Source organism: Polistes canadensis, unplaced genomic scaffold (assembly GCF_001313835.1).
Source record: "Polistes canadensis isolate GaletaPanama2010 unplaced genomic scaffold, ASM131383v1 scaffold_76, whole genome shotgun sequence".
NCBI lineage: Eukaryota > Metazoa > Arthropoda > Insecta > Hymenoptera > Vespidae > Polistes > Polistes canadensis.
The window spans coordinates 582,570-598,922 of NW_014569623.1; the positions used below are offsets into that span (position 1 = coordinate 582,570).

The window sequence follows — 16,353 nt, forward strand, 5'->3', positions numbered from 1 at the left end:
AACTAAATCAAACATAGTTCTACTTCTTTCATGTCCAAGTTCCCTGTTAAATTTCATCATTAAAAATYGTAATTTTTGGACGAGAGAAATACTAAATAAATTATTTTATATTACCTGATTATCTTTTTGTAAACAAGTATATGTCGTACAGTTATCGTTAAAAGACCACGTTTCACCCGGTTCGTAAAGAATATTTTCATCCACGCAATATATTTGCTGACACTCTCCGCAACATTTATTATCTTTCGGTGCTTGATACTTCCAACCCTTGTTAACAAATTAAATTTAATATTAAAATTATGTTCATTAAATTTATTTTTTATAATAATAAAAATGATATAGTTTTACCATAGGACATTCCTCAGAACAAGTTTTATAATCCAGTACTTTCATAGCTTCATTATCTCTAGATTTGCATATTTGAGTGATGCAATCATTAGTTGGATGTTTCCATTGTTCATCTATCTGATAAATTCTATCATCATCACGACAAGCTGTTTTAACGATAACTGGACAACATTTATTAGGCAGATTATATTTCTCAATCACATATTCTTCTTCATCGATTAGATTAATTTCAGGACATACCTCGGTTACTGAATTTATGTATAACTAAAAATATCATATCTCAAATTTAATTATTTTATTATTATACTTAAGAAATTTTAACACAATTATCAATTTTATTTATACTTACACTTCCATCTACAGATTGACAAGAATATGTGACACAATTATCAATGGAATACCATTGTTCTCCAATACTTTTAATTTCTTTGTTTACAACACAACCAATGGCAACACATTTTCCGCAACAATCACTGCTTTTATCGTTAGATGGTTGATACTCGTAACCATATTCGCAAGAAACATTACAATTTTGTACTTTGATTTGATTTTGTATGTTATTTGCATCTTCTATACATTCTTTTGTAATGCATGCATCTTCTTCATCTGGTTTCCACGTTTCACCAACCTGTAAAAAATAATTAACAAAAGTAATAATATATAATTTATATTAATTAAATAACAAAAATCTAATTTATTACAATGCTCAAAATTCTCCAAATAAATCTTACCTTATAAATTTGATCTCCTTCCTTGCATGCGACACGTTTCAAACTCGGACAACATTCATCGTTTAATAAAACTTCTTCCATTACAAAATCACTTATATCTGGATGAATTTTAACATCAGGACACTTTACCGTTAAACATTTTATTTCAGGACCTAAATCTGAATTTTCGCATACGCATGTTCGACAATTATTTTCTTTCCATTCTTCTCCAATAGTTTTTGATATTACATACTGTGAGCCTGTATTTGATGTTGCATTATAAATACAGATATCTTTTGGCGGTTCTAAAAAATTAACATTATTTTCCATTAATTTATATATTATGAATATATTTAAACATTAACGTGAAATATATAATTTTATACTTACTACACTCATAATATGAACAACATGCACTTTTTAATGGCTTTTCACTTAGTATATAATAATCAGGACAAACTGGTGGTGAAGGACACATCAGTGGATTACAAATCTTATTCAATTTCGGACAACAACCACTTGTATTCATCGCTGTTACCATACCAGGTTCCAATATTTCAACTTCTATTTCAATGTCTTGCAATACAGGACATTCTTCCGTTGGTACACATTCTACAGTAATTTATATATTAATCCATTAATATTAAATATAATCCAATGTAATTAAATATATTCATACATATGTATTTCATACCACAAACAATTTTTTTACATCCTTTAGTATCTGTATGCAATTTCATAACTTGTCCAAATCCACATTCCGGTTGCTGCATTTCTTCGCATAATGGAGATTCCGTTGCTGCAACTAATATTATTATTGTATAAAATAAAACAGAAAAAAAATCAATAAAATTATAAAACTATTATTAATTTGTTTGTACTTACTGCACAAATATTTAGGACAGCAATCAGTTTCAGTACCGGATACAAGTTTAGGTGTCATATTTTCTTCACAAATTGTGTCTAACGTCGGGCATTCTATTTTCTGACAATTAACTCGTTTTTTCTGACAAGTACACGTAGTACATTTATCTGAATACCAAATATCTCCTTCAATGTGACCATCTTCGTCGCACACTAAACATTTCTTTTGTTCGATACATGTGTTATTGTGAAGTACATAATTTTCTGGACAGAAGCATCCTTCTTCAAACTGCATATTACATGTTTTGTTACTTTCTGCGTTAATATTATCACAAGTACAATCGAAACCGCATGGTTTATATTGTAAATCTGTAAATAATAAGCAAATAAAAAATAAATTCACATTTTTATTAATTGTTATATTTATATTAATAATTATAAAGGACATACATGGTGGACATGTATATGGACATATGTCATATGTCCTCCAATCAATACATAAACCTGTTTCTGCACATTTCCTAGCATATGCTGCTAAATTATCGCAGTAATCTTTTCCAGTACACAATGAATCTTGACAAATAGACAAATATGGATCGGGATCAACAAGATCATGACATTGAGAAAATACAGTGCTTAAAATTTGATTACACAAATCATTTTCTACTTTCTGCGAGTTGCATATAGGTTTTTGTTTAGATATGCAATTTTGAATGTCTCGATGGTAGTCGACTGGTAAACTATCAACCAACCAACTGTTGCCAAATTGTTCTACGTTATCTGTAATCTAAAAATTAGAAATAATAAAATAATACAAATATTTTATAATGATTATATATATTTAATAAATATTCTTCTTACGTTTCCATCTTGTTGTTTCAAATCATCTTCAATATCATTATTACAATTTCCACATAAACCTTCAATAGCATCACCAAATATTCGCGATGGAACTCTAACTGTGAATGCAAAATTAGGTTGCGTAATAGTAATTTCTAATTGAATAGCTGGTATTAATAATTTCAAATATTTTCCAGGCGTTTCTTCCAATTTCAACCAGTGCGTTTCATAAGGCAATGCTTCCACTATTGTATTATCAACATTTATTTCTACTAACTATTAAAAAATAAATAACATTATTTAATAACATTTTATAGACATTTTAACTATCATATTTCTGGCATATTTTATAAGATACAAATACGTACAGTTCTTACAATCGATACTTGGATGATTTTGATAACATGCGACTCGTACAAAACAATAATACCCTCAGTACAAATACCAGTGTCACAAATAATATTGGAAACTAGGACCTGTTATATTATAAAATTAAGTTAATTATATTATTAACATTTATCTATAAATAAAAAACAATCATTGTACCTGATATGTATGGTCTTTATGTTGTAAATTTGCCTCGTTGACAATATCCCTCGATAATATATATGTACAATTTCCTTCGAATGTGAAATTTTTTCTATCGAAACTAATAAATGAATTTCCAAATCCTTCGCAAATACAGTCACGACATTCACTTGTTGGAATACAGTTATCACCATTACGTACTGTACCCTCTGGACAGAAACAACCAGAAAAGCAAACACCTTCCATAACTGGACAAGGATCAACTTCTTGTAAATCGTTACAACTACGTTCGCATTTATTCCTATATTATAAATAAATAATTAATAAAAATTATATGTATATAATACAAAAAAAATACATTAAACATTTATTAATATATTTAAAAATCTTACCGGAAACAATCTTTATGCACGAACGGTGCTGAACAATTACCAGGACAATCATAAATATTTCTCCAAGTTGACAAATCAATATTTTGATTGTTAGCCTGACATTCTGTAACAAAACTCGTTAATGTCCGGCAACGACAATCATCATAAGTAGATTTACTGCGTAAACAAGTGCAAGCTGTTTCTAAACATCTCGATAAGAATTTATCCAAATCCACGACACCAGAACAAATAGCTAAAGATCTATCTTTTATCGTGTTACAAATTTTCCATCCTTGTTCTTTAATATCATATGGACAAGCCTTCAAAAAAGGGTTTATTGTATATAAAAATATTTATTATATTTTAAATAGTTTACTATTATAAACACAAACCTGAGATTCACATTGCAATGCGCCTTCCATTATCCAACTATTACCAAATTCAACAGTACTTTTAGATTGTTTTCCATCCGGCATTTGTTTATCATTTAATATGTTTTCATCGAAGTAACCACAAAGCCCGTCAACAAGGCTATTCAATTTTTTATTAATACCAATCTTAATATTTGTATCCATATTCCACATGACCCAGAATCCATAATGATTACAAATAAGATATATGGTATCACCAACACGTGACACTTTAAATAATTTAAATCTATCACCAAGACGTCCAACTTGGTTTGATGTATAAGTATAATCGTTGATATCTATGTGCATGTCTGGATACAAAACTATTACTTCATCGTCAATAAATATTGCTAAATTTCTTGAACATTGTATACCATCGCATAATTTTTCCACTGAAATCAATCAAACGTAATATAAAAATAAACAAAATAAAACAAATGATCATAAAATAAACATATAATTTAAATATTATTTACTTACATGTTATATACCATTTATTTCCATACATATCTCTCGCTAAAATATGATTGCATATGTCATATTTATATTCTAAATTGTCAAACGTATTAAATGTTTTTCCTGTGACGTTGCAAATAGCTTCTAACGGTATCGGAGGCTCACATGTGTACTTTCGACATTTTTCAATCTTATACATACTCATTTTTTCATATTTGATTGTATAATTTGGAGGACATGCTACTTCTGGACAATTATCTGTTTCTGGTATTCCACCAAATACTAATGGTGGTTTAATTGGAACGCATGTAAAATGTGAACAAAACATACTTCCTTGGCTGTTATAAATTTCATGGTTAACAGTTTCATGATATTTCCATGATTTTCTAAAAACAATATATATATCATAAAATTAAATAAATTAATACAAGTAAAAATAATTCTCTGCATTAAGTACTAAGTCATTTTTGTTAAGCATTCTGTTTAAACCACAATGATTTATCAGCTGTAGAAAAACATAATAATGTTGGCAATTGGTGACCAATGTAGCCTGAACAGAAAGTCCAAAGCTAATTCATAGGAACTGGTGTAGCATTTAACGTATTAATATAATAAATATTATAATGCATTTATATTTACCTATTATTCTTTTTAGTTGAATGCTTAGTAGGTCTTCGTTTTCCTTTCGTAAAAATATTATTATTATCGATAAAAGTATGTTCATAAACATTGCTATAAGCTTTACTTATATGATGTTTATTCCAACCACCCCGTATAACTGTCTTATATCCAATAGGACATATAGGTTTTTCGCATTGAACTGAAGGAACTAAATATACATTTTTCTTATTATATTAAAGTAAAATGTATATAAATATAAAATCACAAAGACAAAAAATAAATGATTACTAGTTTACCTGGAACAGTGGTTTTAGTAGGAATTGGGGTGGTTGTATATTTAACTACATCCGTAAAATCGAAGCGATTACTGGGTTTTTCAGTTTTTGGACAGTCCTTCTCGTCATCAGGACAATCCTGTACTCCATTGCACCATAAAGTTTCATTTAAACAAGTGTTACTTGTTGGACAGTATCTTGTACCATATTGACAAGATTTACAAATACAACTGCATAATTCTATGATAACTGATTGCATTCCTGGCTCAGAACACGGTTCACATTTCTTTGGTATACAGGAAGATACACCACCCAAAGTACAAGTACATTGTTGACAATTTTCTGACTCATAAATTGATCCGACAGCATACCTAATATAATTCAAATGTATGTTATCAAATAATTGTGTAGATATATACACATATTATTAGATATTTTTTTATTAATGTATTTTTGCTTACGAGATATGACCAACAACACATGGACAGTTTTGTTTGGAAACACAAGTTTCTCCATTCCACCAAAGAGATTGATCGCAATTACACGTAGTTGTATTTTCTATTAATATACCATCACATGTATTACATTCTGTTATAATTAATTCTGTCGAAGTAGGCAATTCTGTTGTTATTATAGCTGAAAAAATAATTTGATCATATATTTAAAAATATAATAAAAATAATTAATAATTATTTATATTAAATATCTATATAATAAATACTTACGATATGGTGAGAAACATCCAAGTACTTCGACTTTCAATCCAATATGCTCATGCCATTTTATTGGTTGTATTTTTAAATATCTTGTTCGCAATGGTTTCTCAAATAAATTAGTTTTAATATTGATAGAATCAAAATTTCCTAAAAATTCAACTTCGATGTTATCGTCATTAATGATTGGATTCCATTGACGACCATCAATACTGTAAGAAATTTTGTATACAGTTGTCCATATATTATTATCTCCTTTAGTTTTAATTCCTGTTATAATTCGTGGTTCCAAAAAGTCAAATTGAACGTATTGATTTAAATTATCCAATTTAGGTCTCCATATTCCTGGTGCTGATAATTTGAGACTTGATAATAAATCGTCGAAGGAAGAGGATGCAGAAATTTGTGCGTCTGACATCAATCCATTGTCCAACCCCATGGAATCTTCGCACACTGTTATATAATGTGAATTAATTTATTCTTTTAGAAGTATTTAATTAAAAAAGATAAAAAAGTATTAAATAAAAACACATGTTACCTGGGTTTATAATTTTTTCGAAATATTTAACAGTTGTTGTATCAAAAAATTCTGTTATAGTCGATAATATATCAAGCTTAGTCGTAGTTTCAATTACATTTTCTTCGCAACCAAGTAGTTCAACTTTGATAGCAATTCCATTATGCCATGTCAAAGGATTTATTCGAATAATTTTAGCTTCGATAGGTTCATAAAACTTTTGTTCAACTGCCTCGATACTGTCAACGGGTCCTCTAAATATACGTGGTTGTTTTGTATTATCCATTAGGTATGAAAATGCATGACCATCATCGGAAAAAAGTATTTGATAACTTGTTACAAATTTATCATCAATAGGAGAACCTTTTAAGATGATACCATAAATTGGTAAAGGATGTTGAAATTCTATAGTAAACCTAATAAATAAATATATTGTTAAATATAATTGTTTAAGTTTTATGAAATTAAAAATACTTTCTCTAATGTATTGAAAGAACAATATCAAACCATTGATTTTTATCAACAAATTGTGGTTGCCAACTTCTAATTGGTTCCTTTGTTATTTGATTATCAAATACTGCATTCTCAGGTTGAAATCTAATGCCATTACTACTGCTAGCATTAAAAGAAACTTCATTTGTTGCAGATTGTTGAATAAGTGGTATATATCTACCACTATCGCATTGTTCAGGTGGAGTTACAGTACTGGTTACAATAATTATATTTTTTTCTGTAGTAATCCAAGTTGAAGGCTTTGTCTCATAATTAAACGTAGGTGTAGATGTACTAAAAATTAATTATACTTCATTAATAACATATTCCCCCTCTTTCATAAAAACAAAAATACAATTCAACAGTATGATTATCTACTAACGATGACGATGGCTCAACTTGATGAGTAACATTCGTGCACACAGTTTTATCGCATGTATAATAATTATGAATACATTGACATATTTCACACTCGCTTTCTTTAACCACGTTGCCTGGTTTGATACTTTCTCCATTGTGAGATTTGCAAGTACAATCGACCGAGTCAACGCATGTTTCAAAATCTTTCCAAAATTTAGACGAAGGACATTCTGTTCTTTTTAATGATACACATCCTAATAAAGATTAAATAATTATTATTTATCTTTTGAGACACAAATAATAATTTCAAATATAATAATTAATAATGAAATTTGTTTTACCTGGAATGCAATCTGTGTCTCCTTTACAAAGGCCTTGTTCTGATAAAGAAAAACTATAGTATTCGCAAGTTTGACTACATTTAATAGCACAATCGTTCCATTTTTCATCAACTTTGCATAATCCTATAAAATAAACAAATTTTAATAAAATAATATAAATAAATATAAAGAAAGAGTAAATTGAATATATTTCTTACTTGTAGTTGTAACTTTTTTCTCCTCCGTTGTAATCAGTGTATTTTCATAAGATGTGGTAGTATTTTTGGTCCATTGGACTTCTTTATTCAGAGTCGTTTGTTTGATATAACATTCTGGTCTTATAAGTATAACATTAGCTGGCCAATCGCATACTTGAAAATTTGGATTGTAAAACATATCAGAGTCGCATGTTTTCTCAACCCAGACATTATGAGCACACTGATAAAATATATGACAATCTGTTGGATGCTTTTTATAAGAATTTTCTAATTCGCAAACATTGTTGTTCAATATTTCGGTAGAAGCTAAAAATTATTATGAAGTAAAATTCAACATGTGTATTAACTTACAAGCATCGTATTAATTAATTATGTTACATACTTAAAACTGTAGTTGACGTTGCTGTAGTTTCTGGAGAACACTGACACAAAACACTAATTTCAAAATCTATGCATGGCAAATCTGGCAGCGATTTGCAATAAAGGCCACGTTCTAAACTACATTCTGCATCCAAGCCACTTTCTTTTGGACTTAAATAATTTTCTACTGATCGACATTGTATATCAATCATTTGTTCCTTTGTACAAATAGCTGAACCCTCGATTGATGCCTTTAATATATTTTAATATAAACTATACTTCAAGTTTTTAAATTGAAAGAAAGATATGAGCATAATATTATACAAATTAATGTCTTACCAACTCAATCCAGTTTGGTAATGGTTCAATATCATTTAATTTTACTCCTTTTACATTTTGATCTTTGTTAATCCAAGCAGACCAACCATCGACACATTTTAATGATTCTTCCAAAGGAATTGTAGGAATTATAGGAATTGTAGGAACAGTTACACATGGTCCACCTTGACATATTACTTTACCACGACTACAGAAACAAGTTTGGCAATCATCGTTGCTAACTTCATCACCTTCCAAGAAAACAGTCTGAAATATAAATAATTAATAACAATTTAGAGATCCACACACACACATTAACTCCAAATAAATATAACAGGATTGTTAATGCTATTCTAAAAAAATAATTAGCCAACATACCCCATTAATTTCTGCACATATTGGCTTGCATGTTGCTTTAGGAATACATTCCGTATAATTAGCATCTTTATATATATAACCATTGGCACACGGTTTAAATAAACAACCTTCGATGCATGCATCTTGTGAACATAGATGTAAGTTATCTTTAATAGTTAATAAATTATCACAAGTTTCGTGAGGACATGTTGAAATACATGGGGAATAGGAACTGCATTCTTTATCACATTGTATTGGACAAAGATCTTGGGAACGCCATTTTATAGGAACACCTTTAGCATTACATTGTTGAGCATATGCTGCTAATGATGTGCAAAGACATTCACAATCGCCACCTTGTATAAACAGAGAAATGCATATTCGAATAAATTTATTTAAAATTTTGTTTTTCTAAATAAAAATATGATAATTAAATTACCTGTATCACAACTACATGTATCAAAGATACAATTTTTCACATAAAATTCAATATCCACTTCAGAGTGACATGATCGGAAAAGATCAGATTTTAAAATGTTACATTTTTCGATAGCCCATAATTTACGTTCTGGATGTTGCTCGCATGGATCTTTAATATCTTTGGGTTCAGGACAAAAATCGTTTATCTTCCATGAATCTCCAAACAAATTAGAAGAAACTTCAGAAATACCACCGGAAGGTGTTTTGAAATCATCCTCGCTATTATCATTGTAATCACCACAAAGACCTTTCGTATGTCCTTTCCATTTTGGGTTTAATCTAATATAAACTCTAGTACCTAAATTAAATATTTAAAATACCAATTTGTGTAATTACAACAACACATACACTTTATAAAAATGATATGAAATATAATAATTAAAAATATATATATGTACCTTTGTCCCATTGTAGTACTAAACCTAAATCAGGCACATCAAGGAACACGAATAAACCTACTGTCCTAATTGCAATCCTTTTAAAGTTTCCTTTAGGCAATGCTTTTCCTTTTGTTAGTGTAATTAATTCTTGATTCGCACCGTGTCCTACTTTAAGTGTTATGGATTTAGAACAGGATACTCCGGTTGTTCCACAAAGAACATTTTGGGTAGAGATATAAAATGTTTCTTCTTTACTGAGGGCACCTTTTGCTAAAATATAATCGCATACACCTTGGAAATTAAACAATTTCCCATCGAACGTTTCGTAGTGAGAATCACCCCATGCAGAACAAACACCTGAAAGAAAATTATTTTATCATTTTAAATGCACAATGCAAAATAAAAGTATAACTCAAATACAATAAAATATTAAATAGTCTCAAATAATTATACCTGCACATATTCTATTTGTGCAATTCCATTTACCGCTTGCACATTGACAAGTATTACAATCGCTTTGTATTATCGATCCATCTTTATAACTTTTTCCTCCATGATGACAAGGACATTCATCTTCCTTAATGCAAATACCATTGATTACATCCAAAACATAACCAGATTTACAAATACATCCTTGTTGACAAGTAATTGGACTTTCCATAACCGGTATGTGCATATTGTAACATGTTCTTGGTTTTACTGGCTCACAATCTGTTAATTCTAAATTCTTTGTTTCAGAACAATGAACTGATGTATAATTAGCTGATTGATGTTTTTTAAGCTCTTCTGACGTAGCCAGTCTGCAATCCCATTTACCACCTATACAAAAATTTAGTCTCACAAATAAATGAATTATTTTTCATCTATTATACACCAATTTATTGAATAACGATTAATATACCTATACAAGTGCATAAATCTTGCCCTTTCTGTCCAGGTCGTATTTCTTGATAACCAGCTTTGAATTCAATACCTGAATAAATACATGGACATTGACCAATTGGAATACATTCACCTGTAATATCCAACGTTTGACCCTCAGGGCAATTACAACCTTCTACACATTCTTCTTTACAATCTGGATTAAAAGATATATCTCCACATGATCTAAAAAAATATAATTATACTTTAAATATAATTTAACTTAACACCTGCGATTCATTTTAATCCAAATTTATATAAATACCTTTTACAACTATTGCCACAAATTTGATATACTTGACCTCCAGGACATTGGATGCTACATTCTTGAACTTCATAACGCCATAATAATTTTATTCCTGCCGCTGCACAATCTTTTGCATATGCTGATAATATGGGGCAGAAACATTTCTTGATATCAGTCGTACATGTACACATGTCGTATAAACAATCTTTGTAAAATACTTCTGGTTCCACATACCAGTGACAATCTAAAATCAAATTGTATTATTATTGTGTGTGTGTGTGTGTGTATATGTACTTTTTTATAAATCAGAATAAACAAAAAATCTTAAATCAATTACCAGCAAATATATCAGTATACAATTTAGAACAAGACTCTTTCGCAAAAGTACGCTTTTGTGGATTCAAATCACAAGGATGTTTTGGTTCTCTTTCATGAACATCTAAACATTGTTCGCTCGTTTTCCATTTATTAGCAAACAGAGTTACTACCTGTTCAATATCACCGTCTGGCGTTATAAAATCATCTTTCTGATTATTAGAAAATGTTCCACACAGTCCTTTTGTTTTACCTAATAAAATATACGAAATAAAATTAAAAATTTATATTGCTAGAATATTTAAAAGAAAATTAAATCGATAAAAAGATTGGATATCAAACGTACTATGAAATTCTGCTGGTGCATTAATGTAAACACGAGATATGCCATCCCACCATACTTCTAAACCATTCAACATACGAACAACAATAAATATGCTACTCGCAGTTTGTATTTTAATTCCATTAACAGAAAGTGGCAATTTATTAATATCTTCTCCATTGATAACTAATTGTTTATCTTGTTTTAACTGGATAGTTGTTTTTTCTGTTCTTATTGTTACTGTCTTTGTGCAAGAAGGCGTCTCAGAGGGAGTAAAACCTAAAGACTAAATAAAAATATAACAAAAATATATTAATTACTTGTTGAACAATATTAATGAAATATGTAATATTCATTTGTCTAAAACAATTACTTACTTCTGATATTGCTCCGGAACATGCAACATTTTTACTTTCAATGCTATAATCCTCGCCTTTCAATAGATAATATTTACATTTACCCATAAAATCATAATGTTTCCCATCAAAAGTTGTATAATGTGGGTCTCCAATGATAGCACATCTAGCACTACACTGAACTTGCGTGCAAATCCATTTGCCAGAAGTACACGTACAAGTATTGCAATCTTTTGCAACGCTTGCTCCAGGTTGAAATAATTTTCCTCTTAATCTACAAGGACATTCTTCTTGTGGTACACACTTATCTTCATGCATCAAAGAACCTTTAGGACAGAAACATCCTTCTTCGCAATCTGCATCATTTATATTAAATTCAATATCGGAACCACAAGAAGGTTGTGCTTTTGGTCCACATGGCATGTAAATACGTCCTTTTGTGCATTGCATTGCTGCGAGAAGATATATAAAAATATATATTTTGTGATAATAATATAATAAAATACAATAAATACAATAATTGCAATAATAACTTACAACAAAGATCTTTATTCCTCCAGCCAGCCAAAGAAACAATCCCTTTATGCGCACATTGTCTTACATAAACATTCATCGTTTCGCAGGCACAAGTTCTCCTATCTAAATCGTTACAAGCACAATAATCCCAAACGCAAGCTAATTCCAAATCTGAAATCTTCAATGTACTTGAGCAACTTCGAAATTTATTATCTGATAATAATTGTGTACAAAATTCATAAGCTTCTTGGCCAAGCTGCGAATGTGATGGGCAAGAATGCTGTTCTTTTAGATTTTCGTTACATGTTTCTAGAAATATACAAAAATAATAAGATATAAGAAATTATATTGAATATTTTTAAATACTTAAGATTTTAAAACTCACCACCAATATTTTTAACTTGCCAACTATTGGCTAATGCTTTAATACTTGTCGGATGATTCCCAGTTTTGCCTATCAAATCATCGTTATGATCACCATTCATTCTTCCACATAAACCTACTGTTCTATTCCACATAGTTTCAGAAGCATCTATTTGTACTAACAATGCTCCATCCCATTTCAATTTAACTCCTAGAGAGTCTAAATAAACAATAATGAAGTGTGCTGACATCTCAACGCGTAAACCCGGTAATTGAACTGGTATCGGAAAAGATTTCTTAATGCTACGAAATTCAGGTATATCTCTTTCATTTCGTGAAAGAGTGTATTCTTTTTCACCAACAAAAAGTTTAATAATTTTAAAACAACGAAATTCCGTTTGGCAACTTGGACTATTTTGTACAGTTATTGTTAAAATAGCATTGTTTTTCTCTTGCAACATAGTATGACTGCAATTACTTTCGAAGCTGAAAATTTGATCGTCAAAAGTTTTATAATGTGCACCACCCCATGTAAAACAAGTCTTTGGTTCTGGTCGTTTTTCTTCTATAATTACTAAGCTATTATCCAGCATTCCAAATAAATCCTGAAAAAATGCAAATATATGAATACGTTACTTGTATATAAATTCTAGAGCTTTTTTTTTATTTAAAATATATTTAATTACCTCTATTATTTGGTCACCTCTATGTAATTTAAAAATGTCACTGGAATTATTTCTTTCGTTGGATTCAAACATATTTTCGAATGACCATGTAAAATTAGATTTATGAACATACGAATTATACGAAGTACCGTCGGTGTGTATATTTATATTGTTATCAACTTTGCATTGAGGTATCGGTTGTGGTAAGAAAACTCCTGTATCATAATTACAAATGTAAGCATCTGCTGGTGGAAATTCAAAATCTATCCCAAGTGGACAATTTAATTTACAAGAATTTATATTCTCTGAGCCCATACAGTAAATACCACCGTTGAAGTTCAGTTTTTCACTGCTACAGACATTCATTGCTATAAACAATATAATGATTATTTATTAATGTGTGAATGAAGTTTATATAAATAATATTTTTATAAAAGATATTAAAAATTTTTACAATATTGACATTGAGGTCCTCTGAATTCTTGTGGACATTGGCATACATTTCTTGGAAGACAATTACCACCATTCTGACACGGTGGATTGCAAACAGCTGTCAAATAAAATATTTAGAAAATGTTTTAAATAAGTACATTTAACAAAATAATACGGTTTTTCTAAACTTACGTGTACAATCTGGAATTGATACCCAATCTGTTCTGGTTGGTACCCAGTTACCACTTTCACAAACCAAATTAGCAACTGATGACCCATCTGGATATACAAAATTTTTCAAACAAGATATGGTACAAAATCTGAAAATAAAATATATATATTAATATTTTTCTATTAATTTTATTAAACAGACGAATAAAAGTAAATAAAATATGAGTAATTTACTTAGAATCACAACGTCTATGAGAATTAAGAACAGATGGCACAGAATCCAAACATGGTTTATTTTCAAATTGGCATTGTGGTCCAGAAAAATTTTCTTGACAATAACATTGATCCGGTGCGAAACAAATTCCACTATTTTGACAATTTGGCATACATATTGCTAAAATAATAATAAATAGTTTTAATTTTATTAATAAAATATATTTTTATTAATAAATTTTTAATAGTTGTATGAAAAACATAAATTTAATGACATATAATTAGATATTAAAAACATATACAAGGTGTTCTACGGTTTACCGATCAAACTATTTTAATTCCATTTGTTTATATCTTTTTAATAAATTATTTCTAAGAATATTTTTTATTTCCATTTGTAAAATATATATTCCCACAATTTGGCTGGTAAAACCCAAGACATCATGTATATACTATACTATAATATAATATATTATACTATACTATACAATACTGTACTATGTTATGCTGATAATATATTTTTTTGTAAATATAACATACGTTCACAATGTGGTATTGTACTCCAGTCAGTGCCAGAAACATACCACTTTGCATTACTACATGTTACAGCTAATTGATTTGCTCCACTTGGAAATTGATGACCATCATCACAACGAGCAATACATCCACTAAAAAAAGAATAATATATTATAAATAATTTCATATTTGCAATAACATTTTCATACGATTATAATATATTTGTTATTAAAAATACATACCTATCTGTAGAACATCTTATATTTCCATTAATCGGTGCATCTGGCATTCCAATACAACCACCAACATATAAGTTTTTTCTTTTAGCATCCTTAGTTCTAATAATTGAATCAATTACTGTACGTCTAAATAAAATAAAAAATTTGATTCAATTGATATATATTTAATTATAATGTTGAAAAACTTATAATAAACTAAAAATTATTAATATTAATACGAAGTATTTTCACTTTATAAATACTTACTCATCCCTTGCCAATTCTCTTTCTTGTATTAATGCAGTAGCAGTTATTGTTGTTATAAACAGTAATATTAATTTACCCAACACCATTTTAACAATATCTATAACATTTAACTAGCGATGCTTTATTTGTAAAAAAAAAAAATGAAAATTCGGCATTTATTAGATAAAAATGAAAACTAGTTAAATATTGTACGTAATAACCGTCTGCAGCGATTAATTCCTTTTAATAACTATTACCATAATTCTCTTCTTTTATATAACTTCCTTTGAAAGGAAATAGATAACTTAATAAATGATAAGTTCTGAAATGTCGTCAACTTCCTGACGAATTTTAAGATAAAAAAATAGGTCAGTTACGTAGAACCAACTTTATTAATAAATGATTTATAATCTCCGACTTTTTTCATCCTCTTGTACTTTTGTTAAGAAAAAAAAACGAAGATATATTTTAAATATATTACTTACTTCGGTTTAAGAACACTATCGTTACCCATAAATTATAACTTATTATATTCTATTTGTATTGTTATTATACAATAAATAATTAAACTAAAAAATACAAACCATTGTAGGACATGTGTTTTTTTAGATTATTTTTATAATTTCAAAATATAAATAGAATTATCCTTCTTTTTTTCTATTACGCTAAACTTATTAATATCTGTACGATATCTGTGTTATTAAAATATATTTTCATTATCATGGTCATTATGCATACTAATGAGTTAGATAAGACCACAACGGAAATGTTTATCAAATAATTAAGAGAACGTAATACATAATACTATAATACTTTGAATAACCATTTACGATATCAAAACATTAACTGTGCTGGATTATAAATACATATATTTATAATATTTTTTCTTCCAAATAAAGTAATATGACACAAAA

The 16,353-nt window shown here is 28.8% G+C and overlaps 1 protein-coding gene across 1 annotated transcript in view; it reads right to left on the reverse strand.

The window, feature by feature from the left end:
- The window catches only part of LOC106786547 (hemocytin), a 22,094-nt gene extending 6,430 nt beyond the window's left edge, over window positions 1-15,664 (reverse strand). The window contains 43 exon segments of the mRNA XM_014748051.1: window positions 93-267; window positions 349-612; window positions 698-976; window positions 1,080-1,363; window positions 1,449-1,670; window positions 1,753-1,863; window positions 1,944-2,291; window positions 2,373-2,709; window positions 2,784-3,038; window positions 3,131-3,238; window positions 3,309-3,591; window positions 3,683-3,981; window positions 4,054-4,463; window positions 4,552-4,913; window positions 5,167-5,356; window positions 5,445-5,794; window positions 5,885-6,059; window positions 6,149-6,589; window positions 6,675-7,069; window positions 7,161-7,439; window positions 7,528-7,759; window positions 7,847-7,969; window positions 8,044-8,349; window positions 8,426-8,654; window positions 8,743-8,988; window positions 9,100-9,434; window positions 9,518-9,856; window positions 9,957-10,295; window positions 10,392-10,757; window positions 10,840-11,045; window positions 11,125-11,350; window positions 11,444-11,674; window positions 11,768-12,029; window positions 12,121-12,551; window positions 12,637-12,924; window positions 13,001-13,583; window positions 13,665-14,011; window positions 14,098-14,193; window positions 14,268-14,395; window positions 14,481-14,640; window positions 15,000-15,127; window positions 15,218-15,340; window positions 15,461-15,664. Coding sequence (XP_014603537.1) covers window positions 93-267; window positions 349-612; window positions 698-976; window positions 1,080-1,363; window positions 1,449-1,670; window positions 1,753-1,863; window positions 1,944-2,291; window positions 2,373-2,709; window positions 2,784-3,038; window positions 3,131-3,238; window positions 3,309-3,591; window positions 3,683-3,981; window positions 4,054-4,463; window positions 4,552-4,913; window positions 5,167-5,356; window positions 5,445-5,794; window positions 5,885-6,059; window positions 6,149-6,589; window positions 6,675-7,069; window positions 7,161-7,439; window positions 7,528-7,759; window positions 7,847-7,969; window positions 8,044-8,349; window positions 8,426-8,654; window positions 8,743-8,988; window positions 9,100-9,434; window positions 9,518-9,856; window positions 9,957-10,295; window positions 10,392-10,757; window positions 10,840-11,045; window positions 11,125-11,350; window positions 11,444-11,674; window positions 11,768-12,029; window positions 12,121-12,551; window positions 12,637-12,924; window positions 13,001-13,583; window positions 13,665-14,011; window positions 14,098-14,193; window positions 14,268-14,395; window positions 14,481-14,640; window positions 15,000-15,127; window positions 15,218-15,340; window positions 15,461-15,546 — 11,377 coding nt within the window. The 5' untranslated portion in view covers window positions 15,547-15,664.
- Window positions 15,665-16,353: the final 689 nt, after the last annotated feature.